Genomic DNA, 16,763 nt, shown 5'->3' on the forward strand with positions numbered 1-16,763 from the left:
CTCGACTGGCCTGGTACGGTGGCAGGCGGAGTAGGCACTGGTGATTCTAATGACAGTGGTGTGTCTGGTGCACTACCCATGCCAACTATTTTAGTGCCACTGTTGAGATACCCTAAACTGCCATTATACACCAACTCCATGCATAACTTTTCAAAAGTAAGTTGCTGGTCCGGAGCCATGTTGCGAACACACTCTGCCACATAAGTGAAGTAGTTGTCATGTTTGTCCGGGTTTCTTTGCAGGACTCGCTGTGCCCGCATCATAAATTCTTCATGTGCTGCTGCTTCTCCTTTTTTTCCTTTGCCACGCATTTTTTTTGCACGGGGGAGTGCTGGAGTGGGTTCCAGGGTGGGTGGCAGAGTGTGTGCCGGAGTAGGAGCTTCGCTCGATGTGCATGCATTATCTGATAGGACAGACAGGTCTGGGGTTGCAGGTGGGTAGTCAGCAAGCTGTAAAAAAATTGAACATGTTTACTAATCAAATAGAAAATAGTGCTCGTTGCGCCTGGGTAGGTGTATAGCTGCTCTGTAGAGATAACGTAGATTTAGGGGGTATGGGAACAAAGCGCTTATGTTAAGGGTAAGACATACGATGACGTACAGGGACAGGGTAGGGATTGGAGAAAAAAGGTGGAAATGAGAGAAATAGGCGTGAAATAAGATCAGAAGTAAAAATAAATATAAAAATAAATAATAAAATAAAAAAAATAAAAAATGAAAATGGAATGGAGAATAAATGAAATAAAATGGAGTAGAACAAAAATTTAAATAAGCAAGTGAGAATGAAAATAATAAAATAAAAATAAAAAGGAGCAATGCAATAAATGTTTACACTCTTTTGCGTGTTTGTTAAGAACCAGGTCCGGAGCTGTGCTTGTAATAGAAGTAAATGTCCGTGGTGGGTGCGAGGCACTGGGGGAGCTTTTGACCTAACTGTCCCTTACTTGTAAGTGAGGTAGACGGTCTTCTTATGCCGCTGTGTGTACTCGCGGCTCTCCTCTCTCCACGTTAGCGGTGACTTCCGGTTTTCGGCTTTGCGTTTCCGGTCCTGGCTTCATACGTATCCAACGCGTTTCGAGCTGGGCTCTTAATCATGGATGTGGGTACTGTCTCTGAGGACCTCCTTTTATCCTTGGATTGTTAAAAAAACTTGTGAAAAACTTTATTTAAACAGTTAAAAACCGGACAATGTTTCCGGAAGTGGGGGCTGATTTTGGCGGTAATCTCGTGGCTCCCATTATTCATGCATTGCAATAAGAAAAAAAGAAAAAAAAAAAAAAGAGAGAAATAGAATAATAAAAAATATAAAAATATATAAATAAAAATAAAAACAAAAAAGAGAAAGAGGGGGTGGGAATTGGGTAACATAAATTGACGTATTTCTGACTGTGGATAGTGGTTCATGTTTATAAAAAGCTTTTTAGTTTAATATCTATATTTAATCCTGAGGGGGAAAGGGTTTGTAATTGGTAAATCCACTTCGTTTCTGTCCGTAAAAGTTTCTTAATGTGGTCACCTCCTCTCCAATGTTTTTCTACTTTCTGGATAGCCATGTATCTCAGTCCTGATGGATCTTTATTGTGGTGGGTTGCAAAATGTTGTGACACACTGTGTGTCTCGAGTCCATGTCTGATGTTGTACATATGTTCTCTTATACGCACTTTTAATTTTCTTTTTGTTTGCCCGACATACTGCATACCACATGGGCATTCAAGGAGATAGATCACACTCTCTGTCTCGCATGCCAAGTGGTTTTTGATTTGATATTGCTTTTTTGTTTGATTGGAGGAAAATTCTGTTATTGGTTTAGTTATTGTTTTTTTAGTGTCTTTGCATGGCATGCAGTTTAGGCAAAGGAAGAAACCTTTACTGTTTTTTTTCTGTTTTTCTTTGTTCTGTTGGAATGTAGCTGCTCGTAAGTTCTTGTTTGAGGTTTTTTGCCCTCTTGTAAATCATTTTGGGTTTAGGAGGAATTATGCCTCTGAGGTTTTTGTCCAACTTCAAGATATGCCAATGTTTGTTTAGAATTTCTGACACTTTATTATGATTATTGCTGTACTGTGTAATGAAGGCCAGTTGGAAATTTTCTGTGTTATTGTCTTTGGTGTTTTATTTTATTAGGTCTTCTCTTTTCATCTCTGCTGTGTCTTTGATTTGTTGGTCTAGTTCATTTTCTGAATAGCCCTTTTCTTTGAATTTGTTTAATTTCTTTGCTTGCTTCCAGGAAGGATTCTTTCTGTGTACAGTTCCTTCGCAGTCTCCTGAACTGCCCTTTGGGTATGTTTTTTAGCCAGGTGTTGTGATGGTTGCTTTTTTTGGACAGTGCGTTGTTTCCACTTACTGTTTTGGTATGATTGCGGGTCTCCAGTTTGCCATTTTCTGTAAAGATTTCGAGGTCCAGATAAATCACCAGTGATTTGCTAGTAGTTGACGTGAATTCTAGTCCGCAGTCATTGATGTTCATGTATTCAAGGAAGGTCTGAAGTTCCTGTTCTGGGCCATCCCAAATAAAGAACAGGTCATCTATATACCTTTTCCAACAGATCAGATGTTCTTTGTGGGGGTGGTTGTTCCATATTTTTTGCTCCTCACACCAGGCCACGAACAGGTTGGCGTAACATGGTGCAAAGGATGTGCCCATTGCCGTCCCCTTTATTTGGTTATAAAATTTGTCTCCATACCAGAAATAGTTATGGGTAAGGATAAAGTCTATCCCATCCATTATGAAATTTATCTGTTCATTCCGTATATCTGTCATCGTTGATAGAAAATGTCTCGTGGCTTCGCAGCCTTTGTCATGGCGAATGCATGTGTACAGAGACTTGATGTCACTTGTACACAGGATCATTGTTTCTTTCCACTTAACTGTTTCGATGTATTGTAAGATGTTCATTGTGTCCTTCACATAGCTCTTCTGTGAGGATACTATTTCTTGCAAGAAGGTATCAATATATTTCGATAAATTTGTAGTTATTGAGTCTATTCCGCACACTATGGGGCGTCCGGGTGGGTTTTTGTCATCTTTGTGAAGTTTCGGTAGGTGATAGAACGTTGGTATTTTGGGGTTTTCGTTTATCAGATACATGAATTCTTTTTCTTTTAGGATTCCCATTTCCCTTCCTTCCTCAAGTATTGTACGTAGTTCCTGTTGATATTTCTCTGTTGGGTCTTTCTTCAGGACTATGTATGTCTCTTTGTCTTCGAGGAGTTTTTCTGCTTCTTGTTGATATTGTTCAATGTCCATTACCACTAGCCCTCCTCCTTTATCAGCTGGTTTTATTATGCGGGTTTTGTCTTCTTTCAGTTGTCTTGCTGCTTCTTTCTCTCCTTTTGTTAGATTATAGTGGATAATCTAACAAAAGACATACATAGTCCTGAAGAAAGACCCAACAGAGAAATATCAACAGGAACTACGTACAATACTTGAGGAAGGAAGGGAAATGGGAATCCTAAAAGAAAAAGAATTCATGTATCTGATAAACGAAAACCCCAAAATACCAACGTTCTATCACCTACCGAAACTTCACAAAGATGACAAAAACCCACCCGGACGCCCCATAGTGTGCGGAATAGACTCAATAACTACAAATTTATCGAAATATATTGATACCTTCTTGCAAGAAATAGTATCCTCACAGAAGAGCTATGTGAAGGACACAATGAACATCTTACAATACATCGAAACAGTTAAGTGGAAAGAAACAATGATCCTGTGTACAAGTGACATCAAGTCTCTGTACACATGCATTCGCCATGACAAAGGCTGCGAAGCCACGAGACATTTTTTATCAACGATGACAGATATAAGGAATGAACAGATAAATTTCATAATGGATGGGATAGACTTTATCCTTACCCACAACTATTTCTGGTATGGAGACAAATTTTATAACCAAATAAAGGGGACGGCAATGGGCACATCCTTTGCACCGTGTTACGCCAACTTGTTCGTGGCCTGGTGTGAGGAGCAAAAAATATGGAACAACAACCCCCACAAAGAACACCTAATAAAATACAACACCAAAGACAATAACACAGAAAATTTCCAACTGGCCTTCATTACACAGTACAGCAATAATCATAATAAAGTGTCAGAACAAACATTGGCATATCTTGAAGTTGGACGAAAACCTCAGAGGCATAATTCCTCCTAAACCCAAAATGATTTACAAGAGGGCAAAAAACCTCAAACAAGAACTTACGAGCAGCTACATTCCAACAGAACAAAGAAAAACAGAAAAAAACAGTAAAGGTTTCTTCCTTTGTCTAAACTGCATGCCATGCAAAGACACTAAAAAAAACAATAACTAAACCAATAACAGAACTTTCCTCCAATCAAACAAAAAAGCAATATCAAATCAAAAACCACTTGGCATGCGAGACAGAGTGTGATCTATCTCCTCGAATGCCCATGTGGTATGCAGTATGTCGGGCAAACAAAAAGAAAATTAAAAGTGCGTATAAGAGAACATATGTACAACATCAGACATGGACTCGAGACACACAGTGTGTCACAACATTTTGCAACCCACCACAATAAAGATCCATCAGGACTGAGATACATGGCTATCCAGAAAGTAGAAAAACATTGGAGAGGAGGTGACCACATTGAGAACCTTTTACGGACAGAAACGAAGTGGATTTACCAATTACAAACCCTTTCCCCCTCAGGATTAAATATAGATATTAATCTAAAAAGCTTTTTATAAACATGAACCACTATCCACAGTCAGAAATACGTCAATTTATGTTCCCCAATTCCCACCCCCTCTTTCTCTTTTTTGTTTTTATTTATATATTTTTATATTTTTTATTATTCTATTTCTCTCTCTTTTTTTTTTTTTCTCTTTTTTTCTTATTGCAATGCATGAATAATGGGAGCCACGAGATTACCGCCAAAATCAGCCCCCACTTCTGGAAACATTGTCCGGTTTTTAACTGTTTAAATAAAGTTTTTCACAAGTTTTTTTAACAATCCAAGGATAAAAGGAGGTCCTCAGAGACAGTACCCACATCCATGATTAAGAGCCCAGCTCGAAACGCGTTGGATACGTACGAAGCCAGGACCGGAAGCGCAAAGCCGAAAACCAGAAGTCACCGTTAACGTGGAGAGAGGAGAGCCGCGAGTACACACAGCGGCATAAGAAGACCGTCTACCTCACTTACAAGTAAGGGACAGTTAGGTCAAAAGCTCCCCCAGTGCCTCGCACCCACCACGGACATTTACTTCTATTACAAGCACAGCTCCGGACCTGGTTCTTAACAAACACGCAAAAGAGTGTAAACATTTATTGCATTGCTCCTTTTTATTTTTATTTTATTATTTTCATTCTCACTTGCTTATTTTAATTTTTGTTCTACTCCATTTTATTTCATTTATTCTCCATTCCATTTTCATTTTTTATTTTATTATTTATTTTTTATTTTTTTTATTTTTATTTTTACTTCTGATCTTATTTCACGCCTATTTCTCTCATTTCCACCTTTTTTCTCCAATCCCTACCCTGTCCCTGTACGTCATCGTATGTCTTACCCTTAACATAAGCGCTTTGTTCCCATACCCCCTAAATGTTTACTAATCAATTCTATTTACTTCTAATTTCAGTTCCCTACCAGCGTGAATGAATGGAAAGTCATCGCAGAGGAGTTTGAACAGCGATGGAACTTTCCAAATTGCGGTGGAGCCATTGATTGCAAACATGTCCGCATAGCCCAGCCTATCAATAGTGGTTCCTACTACTTTAATTACAAGGACTATTTTAGCATTGTACTAATGGCTGTGGTTAATGCGAACTATGAGTTTATCTTCCTGGATGTAGGAAGGAATGGCGGTGCATCGGATGGTGGCACTTTCAAGGACACAAAGTTCTACGAAAGGCTCATAGCGAACACCCTTCACTTGCCGTCTGTCCAGGAAACTAAACAGGGGCTTAACTTTGTTTTTGTGTCAGACGAGGCTTTTGGCCTGCACGAGCATGTCATGAAGCCATATGCGCATAGGGGCCTGAACCATGACAAAAGGATCTTCAACTACAGGCTATCCAGGGCACGGCGTGTTGTGGAAAATGCTTTTGGCATCCTGGCTAGCCGGTTTTGCATTTTCCACACTGCCATTAACCTGAGGGTGGACAAAATTGACTGGGTTATCACGGCGTGCTGTGTCCTGCACAATTTGCTCCACAGAAAAGCCACACAGCAAAGGGCTACAGGCACAGCACTCCAAGAAGACCAAGATCTGCCAGAGGAGGTAGTGCAGATATCCTCCTTGCAAACCCCAACACAACACTTCACAGGGAGTGCACGAGCCAAACAGGTGAGGGAAGAATATATGGCCTACTTTAATGGGGAGGGGGCTGTGGATTGGCAGGAGGAATCAATTAGATAGCCAAAAAAATAGACTCACCGATGTAGACTGCGAATTATCCTCCTCCTGCGCCGTGACTTCTTGGTTTTTGTGTTCGACCATCAGGACTACTCCTGTCCTCATCGACTCCTGGCTGAGGGTGAATGTCAACCTGTCGTAGTACCAGAGCGATGTTTGATACATCTCGTCGACTCCAGCACCAGACTTCTTTGCAGCCTCCACCTTCTTGTGTTCCTTTAAGAAAACCGTGCGCAGATTCTGGATGCGTTTCCGCACCCATTCTACATTGGCCTCTGGATGAAATGGGAGACTGTAGCGAGACAAGTCCTCCAAGGCTTGGTTTCTTTTCATTTTATTCGAATACTCTTTGGACTTTGTTCGCCACAGGCATTCATGGGAACGATACTTCTCGATAAACCCTTCTAAAAATTCTTGTTCTTTTGCGTTGGACATTGGGACTGTTAAAAGATCAAACCATTTTAGTTGTTATAGTTATATCCATGTTTTGTTTCATATTTAAATTTTTATAGTTATAGTTACCAGTTTACCTAGTTCTTATGTTTTAAGTATTTAAAATGTTTATAAACTTTTATGAAAACCACTATACATTTTATTGTGCAGATTGCTATTCACACACACAGGTGAATGGGGCCTAGCAGAGAGGAGTGCATGGAATACTGCAATGGTGGACAATGGTTTTATCTATATGTATATATCTATATATACACACACACACACACACACAGGTGAATGGGGCCTAGCAGAGAGGAATGCATGGAATACTGCAATGGTGGACAATGGTTATATCTATATTTATATATCTGGTACTTGTTTCCTATCTGGGCGCCCATCGCGGGTACATCGCATGTCATTATAATGACATGCGATGGGCCAGACGCGATGCCCGCGATTTTCCCATAGGGAACAATGTTAAATGCCTCAATTTACCCGCGATGACCGCGATTTACCATAGGAAACAATGTTAAATGGATCAATTTCCCCAAATTATCATAGGGAACAATGGGAAATGTGGCAAAAACACCCCTGAACATAAAAATGTCCCCCCAAAAGTAGTTGACGCCACCCCGCCATCAACGTGAACCCGAAGCGTGGCGAGCGCGGCGGTACACGTCCTCCGACCTTTTCATGCCCTACTATCCACTAGGGCGTGGAATGAGAATAGAATAGTGTGGCGAGCGCAGCGAGCCACCGAGCCCGAAGCGTGGCGAGCGCACGCGGATACCTTCACAGTTATACGCGTCCCCTCGCGGGCTTCCCAGGTGTCCATGGCGTCGCGGACACCTGGGAAGCCCGCGAAGGGACGCGTTTACCTGTGAAAGTATCCGCGTCCCCTCGCGGGGCTCGCCACGCTTCGGGCTCGGTGGCTCGCTGCGCTCGCCACACTATTTTATTCTCACTCCACGCCCTAGTGGATAGTAGGGCATGAAAAGGTCGGAGGACGCGTACCGCCGCCCCTCGCGGGCTTGCTGCGCTCGCCACGCTTCGGGTTCACGTTGATGGCGGGGTGGCGTCAACTACTTTTGGGGGGACATTTTTATGTTCAGGGGTATTCCCTATGATAATTTGGGGAAATTGATCCATTTAACATTGTTTCCTATGGTAAATCGCGGTCATCGCGGGTAAACACACATACACACATACACACATACACACATACACATACACACACATACACACACATACATACACACACATACACACACATACACACACATACATACACACACATACACACACATACATACACACACATACACACACACACACACACACACACACACATACATACACACACATACACACACATACACACACATACACACACATACACACACATACACACACATACACACACATACACACACATACACACACATACACACACATACACACACATACACACACATACACACACACACACACACACACACAGGTGAATGGGGCCTAGCAGAGAGGAGTGCATGGAATACTGCAATGGTGGACAATGGTTATATATATTCACACACACATGGGGCTCACCCGAGCAAACAGTGACATGGTCGGGTGCACGGTTGCCAAACCAGTGCTCTATACACATTGGTGGCAACAGAGGGCATGCATAGGAGACCATTGGGAGTGCAAACATACCAGGTTGTTGTTCTGGGAGATGAGACAAGAAGGAGAGTCCAACTGCTGCGCCAGCACTGTTTGCTATGTGGAAAAACATGGCGCCGGGGGCAGTGTTTAGGAAATGCCACTCAAATAGGCTGGATCAAACGACGGACGGAGGCGGCAAAAAACACACGATCTGCATGCGATTGACGGTCGGTCGGCCTGGGATTGACGGATCTACCTACCTGCAGCACGTAGGACCAAAGATGCGAGCAAACGAGTGGCGTGTACGCGCATCGGATCGGAATTGGATCAAATAAATGACAAAAATGCACAAAAGTACATACAATCTGCATACAACCGGTCGGAATTGGATCTAAATTGTCAGAATCGGGCCCTAGTCGTCCTGGTGTGTATCCAGCATTAGAGTTGATGAAGCTTTTGTGAGATTTTCTTTGTATTTAAAGGTGTGGGTACCTAACCGAGCAAACAAGGTCACACCCATACGTAAAGCCTGTGATCCACTCATGCAGTGCAGATTAAAGGATTTGTTACTCTTTAATCACATGCTTGTCCCTGATTAGGATGCAGTCATAATTTACTTGCCAGCCCATTAACACAGAAGTTGAAAGGAAACTATCCTCTTCACTAAGCAATGACCATACTAGAGCTAGAATATAGAAATATATTCTAAATGTACAGGGGTGCAATTAGTTGCCTTTTACCTAAGAATTAATTGTTTTGATGTATACTTCTCATTTGTAAATCTATATGAACTGTACAAACCAACACAAGAACATGCTACTTATACACTGCAGTTGCCTCATCGTTTCCCAACATTAAAATGGATTTTCTGTCTGTTAATGGCCATAGCAATATAAAAAAAAGTCCAAACTCTGTGATCTAAAACAGCAAGTTGTGTAAATGTAACTTTTTGTAAGCCACAGCCTCATATTTAATTTCTGCTTCTTCCCTAATAGGAGCAACGAGGATGTCGCCACCAATTAGAAAACTACACAGTTGCCAACAGGATACATATGGATGACCAGAGTTCAGAATACTGACCCACCCCCTAACCTCGCTAGTTCTTAGCCCTCATACCCCGATGCCTAAATGGGGCCTACATACCTAGCAATTCCATTGCATTTTCTTAGTGATCTCAGTAGATCGCTTAGAAAATGCCCCTACATCGCTCCATGTGTAGGGATATAGGGCTGTGCATCACTAATGCCCTGGCAATTAATATTCAGCATGCTGGATAAATCTATAGTCGCTGGTGTCAGGGCCAGTGTTCTCACAGAGAAAACTGTCCCTGACCGATTGCTCCACGGAATATCATCCGATAGAAAAAAAGGATTTTTTTTTTTTTTATTGGTGTGTCAACTTCTTCTCTCACCCTCCGTCCACTCAATTTTAAAACACTGGGCAGCAAAAAGAAATGAACCTCACATACTGTACTGTACTCCCCCCTTTTTTCCCATCTCCCCATGGATACCTTTTGTTGCTTTGCTATAATACTCTAACAATTGTTATTTAACCATCTAACAAGCCTATTATTACTAATTAACCCCAGGCCAACGGGTACACTGGATGTGTCTACAACTGTCCTATTTAAGGACACACCCTAACCATACACCAACAGTGTAGGTTAAACAAATAACACCACCAATTACTACTGTATAGATATAACGTACCCAATATTCAGTAGAATTACATTGCTTATAATCCTAGAAGTATACAATTTCGCATTTTTATGATAAGTTGTATATTTTTTGTCAGGCTAATTCGCCAATATTTTAGATAAAAATTGGAATTAAAAGTTGTGTTATACTCATCATAGCATAATACATAAAAGTATGCCTCTCACAAGGAATCTCTTCTGTGAACGGCTGCCTTCTGCTTGCTGTCAGCTGTTTCTCTCTCCTGAGTATCCAAGTACCTGATTTCTGGGGGCACCTCCAACAATACCTAACTGTCTTATACCAAGACTAATGTTGATGTTTACGTTGGTTCTATAAAAACTTTAAATCATATGAGCTTCTTGTCCTGTGCAGGATACTAATCCCTTTTGCTACTAGATTGTAGAGTTGTCAACAGTGATGGAGATATCAGGATGGTAACTGTTCTTAGCTGGTGGGAATATAAGTAATTTCGTTTTGGAAATATTGAGTTTGAGGTGGCGAGAAGACATCCAAGATGAGATGGCAAATAGATATTCAGAGACTCGGCCCAAAACCACCGGTGACAACTCTGGGGTTGATAGATAGATTTGAGTATCATCTGCATATAAATTACACTGAAATACAAAAGAGCTGATAAGTTTGCCAAGAGATGAGGTATAGATAGAGAAGAGCAGAGGAGCTAAGACTGAGCCTTGCAGAACTCCGACTGACCGAGGTAGTGAAGAGGAGGTAGAGTCAGAGAAACAAACACTGAAAGAGCGATCAGGTAAGATGTGAACCAGGAAAGGGCTGTATCATTAAAACCTAGGGAGTGCAGTGTTTGTATGAGAAGAGTATGATCAACAGTGTCAAATGCAGCAGAAAGATCTAGAAGAATAAGTAGAGAGTAAAGGCCTTTCGACTTGGCAGTTACCAGATCATTCACTACTTTAGTCAGTAGTGTCTTAGTGGAATGTTGGGAACGAAAGCCTGACTGAAGCAGGTCTAATAGGGGTGCGAGTTAAGAAAGTGTGTGAGGCGAGAGTAGAAAAGTCTCTCCAGTAGCTTGGAGAGGCATGGGAGCTGAGAGATAGGACGATAGTTAGAGAGTTAGGGTCAGAATTGTGGTTTTTTTCAGAATGGGAGTAATCACTGCATTTTTGAGCAAAGAAGGAAAAGTAGCAGTAGTACCAGTAGCAAGAGAGAGAGTACCTTGATTTCAAGTAATTGAATACTGTGGCTTCAAGAAGAACACTGAAGCAGGGTGGACTGGCAAACTGGGACCCTATTTTGAAGAAGAAAACTGCAGCAACTGGTGGGCTAGATGTAGTACTGAAATGCAGATTGGACCACCGGGCGACAACTGCTAAACAGGGATACCAGAGGTTAATCCGGGAGCAAAGATCTTGAGCACTTACAGGAGCATAGTAATTTGTGGCAGCAACAAAAAGATTTCTGTAGCTACCACTTTAAGAAGCGCAGGTCTGGAGGGAAATCCAAGAATATAAAAATACTACATTGGATATCTCATTCCAGATAACAAAAGAATGGATGTTTTGGAATAAATATACAGGGGATCAAGAAAGAGAACTGGATAAGAGCTCTAGAATATTGTTAAACAAAATAGTGGCGGTGTCAAAAAAGACGATACTGACAAGATGGATAGAGAAAACATCCATTCCAATAACATTAATGTTTCCAAGACTTCAACATCTATTTCAACTAGATTGGGCACAAGGTAGTTTAAACAAAGAAAAGGAGGGGAAAAAATTTGTAGAAATATGGGAGCCCTATATAAGAAAGGCTTAAAAAATGTTTTGAAACAACATCATGGTATGAAACAGAAGGAGTAACCAACAAGAATACCTTATTCTAAAAGTTAGATCCATATGAAAAACAACTTCTAAAAGTGAGAGGAAGTTAAAATAGGGTTGCTAAGAGATAAGGAAAGAGTAGGAACTAGGCACTACTAAAAGGGAAGATTTTAAAGGTTAAGATTTATAAAACTGTTTTTATACATTGTATATAACATGCTACAACATGTATTGAGATAAAGGAGTATTGTTAAATGTTAATTGTTAAATGGGAAATGATTAATAAAATATTTGAATAAAAAAAAAAAAGAAGCGCAGGTCTGTTAAGAAAGTTTCACACAATAAAGGTATCAAATACATTTATTTTAAAAACACATTAATCACATTAAATTCCAATTTTCAAAGTGCACAATAGAGAAACACACAGGAAGTACAACATAAAACATATATGTAAAATCTGTAATACAAAGATTGAGCCGCAATCAGTTCTATGAGGCTGATTATTAATTAGGAAAGTTCCTCAAGAGGCTATGGCATTAATATAGTTACCAGTCCCGCATATACAAGCTGTTCCAGATGACTTTTAATGGGTCCTTCACTCCACACTTTTACCAGAGAACTCCTTACGATTTTTGCTGTGCAAATAAATTGCTGTGGGCAGACCTCATATATGGGGGGCCGACCTTGGGGCGAACCTGGTCCTATACGGAAGATACATTGATGATTTGATTTTTGTTTGGGATGGGGATCACGATTCAGTTGTTAAATTCACTAATAGTTTAAATGACCATATTTCTGGTTTAAAATTCACTATTCACAAGGGTGGTGTTAATTTTCTGGATATCGCTCTCACAGTGGAAGATGGTAAAGTACAAACAGAGACATGTGAAAAGTGTCAATCAAAATAGATACCTGAACTATCAAAGTAGTCATTATAACAAGTGGAAGAACAATATTTCAAAGAGTCATGAGCATGAGAAGAAACTGTTCTACAAATGTAGCCTTTGAGAATATTCGACGGGCATTCATAGAGCAGGGTTAAACACCAACCCCCCCCCCCCCCCAATTTGGTGCAAGATTCCCTAGCAGGGGGAATCTTCAGTCGCCCCCCCCCCCCCCCTTGCCCGGAACTCACCTCAGCTGACATCGCTCTCGGTGAACACACAACACAGGCACAGTGCAGAGCGCCGAGCCCCTCTGTGTCTTAGGCTCGGCACTCTGCAGGCTGCACTGTGTATCGTGCATGCCTGGCTGGGGGGCTACCGGTTGGGGGAGGCTGTGTGCGGGGGAGGGGGGTGTCACTGTGGGCAGCTGCCCGGGCCCCTCCAGAGGCCGGGGCCCAGGACAGCTGTACCTACAGCACCCCCCTGTCGGCGGCCCTGTTCCCTAGACTTCGTAATGAAAATAAATAGAGAAGAACTACTTTGTGATAGGAAGAAGGTGCAGGAACCCACCAAAAAGAAGAAAAAAGGACTGCGTTTGTTACACAGTACAATGTAAAGGCATTAGAGATTAAAAAATAGTGAATAAGAACCTATATCTCTTAAAATCGGATGAAATCTTGAATAAAGAAATAGACTGTAGTAACACCGTAGTATTCAGAAGATCACGAAATTTGAAGGAAAGAATAGCACCCAGTTTCTTTAGAAAAAAGAGAGATGAGACTATCAAACACACATGGTTACCAACTAAGCCAGAGGGTTACCACAGATGTGGTGGGGGTGGGGTGGGATGTCATGTAATTCTTGTCTGACTGGGGAGAAAAAAAACTACTAAAATTACATCATATGTGTCTGGTGAAACATTCCCTATTAAGTCTTTCATCAATTGTAAAACCAAATATATTATTTATGTGCTAACTTGTGGATGGGGGCTTACAATGTTAAAGGCACCCCCACTTTGAACGCCAACCCGAAGCGTGGCGAGTGGCGGCTGTACGCGTCCTACGACCTTTTCATACCCCCACTATCCACGTCGGCGTGGAGTTGATTCCATATAGTGTGGCGAGCGCAGCAAGCCACCGAGCCCAAAGCGTGGTGAGCCCCGCGAGGGGACACGTATTACTTTACATGTATTCTGCATCCCCTCGCGGGGCTCGCCGTGGATAGTGGTATATGAAAAGGTCGTAGGACGCGTAACGCCGCCCCTCACGGGCTCACTGCGCTCGCCACGCATCGGGTTGGCGTTGATAGTGGGGGTACCATTGGGGGTGCTTTTAACACAGTAAGTGTCACACTCTGTTATATTGTGTGAATACCTGGTACTCTGACCAAGTTCATCCTGCAAACTCCAGTGTTACCTGCTTATACAGCTGACTGCAATTACCATCTGCACAGTACCTGTGGAGATCCACTCTCAGTTTGCTCATTCAGTCTCTGTTCACTGCTTGTTGGTTCCAAGCTCATACCTGAAGTCATCCAGTGCTGCACAGTATAATCAGTGTCCAGTGTCTCAGGTACTCAAACCATTTCAGCATTATTCCTGTGTGTATCCAGCCTTCTGATTTACTGTTACCGACCTGGCTATCCCTGTGACCTGCAACTGTTAAATCCTTGTCTGCACTATGCTCCCTGACATCTGGTACTGACCTGGCTATCCCTGTGACCTGCAACTGCTAAATCCCTGTCTGCACTACGCTCCCTGATATCTGGTACTGACCTGGTTATTCCTGTGACAAAGAACCTGCTCAATCCCTGTGTACCTCCAGCCATCTGTTATTTGCTACCGACCCGGCTATACTTGTGACCTGCAACTGCTAAACCCTTGTCTGACTACTGCTCCTTTCAGTGTAACCAGCACCTGTACGAGAAGCCTGGGCAGAGGGCCGCGACCGACGTGCCAGGCGCCACAAAAGCCCAAATCCCGCTTGGAGGGGTCACTGGCAGAAAACCCCTGGCACGGTTAGACTCCGCGCCTCTGCTCAGGTACAGTCAAATTCTCACACAGGTAGTGTCCTCCTCTGAGATCTGTGACAGTAAGCACCCAACACATTTAATTAACTTATAGGGGCCACTTTTAACATGGGAAAACCCTTTAGGGTGCTTATACAATTTTAAATTGCATACCATTGTATATGCGATAGAATGGCATACAATGCCATACAATTCGATGGTATACAATTTAAAATTGTATAACATCGGCTGCCATCGCGTAACATTGCATACCATCGCATGCCTTATGGTCTGCGATGCGATGGGTGCCGTGCTAGTACACAAGTACCATATTTTGCATTAAGGACCTAACATAGCGGAATGCCGCTTAATTAGCCTACCAATATTACTGGGTGTTAGACACCCAACTTGACGAACTAGAGCAAACTGTAAATCTTGCATTTTTTTCATCCTTCCTTTTTTATACTTACTTAAGTTTATTTAATTGTATACAATTTTTTAATTTCAAGGGGTTTGCAACAAGACATTATTGTGCAAACACTACATACAGTTTATAGATTATTTAGAGCAGGGGTCCTCAAACTATTTTGCTCTGGGATCCCATCAAACAATAAAAATAATTTCGGGACCCCAGCAAGTTACTGCAGGTGGTCATCACATCACATGTGTAGTCAGCAGACAGCACGTACATGGCAGCAGTGTGGAGGCACACAATGATGGGAGGAGTCTAAAATAACAGACAATTTAACAGAGTTTTCAGACTCCTTGAATCACTGACTGAGATTATAAAAGTCATCAGCCTGATGGTCAGCAACATGGAGTCAGGACCCACAGTTTGAGAACCAATGATTTAGAGAAAGATAAACATTTGTTAGACACTAAAAACATACACAGTGGCAGAGCGCAGCACTATCCCAATTTTTATTTATGCCAAACTAAGCCCAGATAACAGGGTGGATGCAGGAAGCCCTTTCTATAAGCGGTGCGATTCAGTGGAACAGATGCTTACCTCAGATGTACATGGGCTACAACAGAAACCAAAACATACTTATCTTAACAGGGTTGGGATCATTTGGTCTACAGCATGATGGTCAACAGTCATTAGGTCGACACAATTAGGTCGACATGAAAAAAGCTTGACATGGTTATAGGTTGAAAGGTCATTAGTTCGACGGGTCGTTAGTTCAACAGGTCATTAGTTCGACAATGTCTAGGTCGACAGTCAAAAGGTCGACATGGGGGTTTTCGCTGTTTTTTTTACCTGAATGTCAACATGGACACCGTTTAAAGTGCACTGCATTCCCTCGCATCGCTCGCCATGCGTCGGGCGCGGTGCCTCTCTACGCTCGGCCCACTATTTTATTCTCCCGCCACGCCCTAGTGGATGGTAGGGCATGAAATACCACCTGTCGGCACATTTTGGCTCAAAAAATAGTGAAAAGCCCCATGTTGACCTTTTGACTGTCGACCTAGACACTGTTGAACTAATGATCTTTCAACCTTTTCCCATGTCCACCTAATGACTGTCGACCATCATGCTGTAGACCAGGGGTGGCCAAACCTGTCCTCAAGATCTACCAACGGTGCATGTTATCCAGACAACCTGTGGATCTATAGTAGGAATGAATGCAGCATGTTTGAAAATGTGACAGATATTATTGACTGCATCTGTGCAGCAGCTAGGTGATGTGGAAAATGTGGACCGTTGGTAGATCTCGAGGACCGGTTTGGCCACCCCTGCTGTAGACCAAATGACCGCATCCAATCTTAACAAGCCATGTCTGCCCAGAGAAGCAGGAACCTTAAGAGGCAGAGGAAGCAATTTGGGTAAGTTATCACATAAACGTGTGAGCAGTGAACTCTATCCTCTTTGTCTGTTATTGCCCAATCTTATTTTTATTTTTCTAATTACTGTTTTGTTC

At 42.1% G+C, this 16,763-nt stretch overlaps 1 protein-coding gene across 1 annotated transcript in view; it reads right to left on the reverse strand.

The window, feature by feature from the left end:
- DRC9 (dynein regulatory complex subunit 9) overlaps positions 1-14,435 on the reverse strand; it is a 98,064-nt gene extending 83,629 nt beyond the window's left edge. The window contains exon 1 of the mRNA XM_083177446.1: positions 14,290-14,435. Coding sequence (XP_083033572.1) covers positions 14,290-14,367 — 78 coding nt within the window. The 5' untranslated portion in view covers positions 14,368-14,435. The remainder of the gene's footprint in view (positions 1-14,289) is intronic.
- Positions 14,436-16,763: the final 2,328 nt, after the last annotated feature.

This window comes from Crinia signifera, chromosome 3 (genome assembly GCF_055691185.1).
Source record: "Crinia signifera chromosome 3, ASM5569118v1, whole genome shotgun sequence".
Lineage (NCBI taxonomy): Eukaryota > Metazoa > Chordata > Amphibia > Anura > Myobatrachidae > Crinia > Crinia signifera.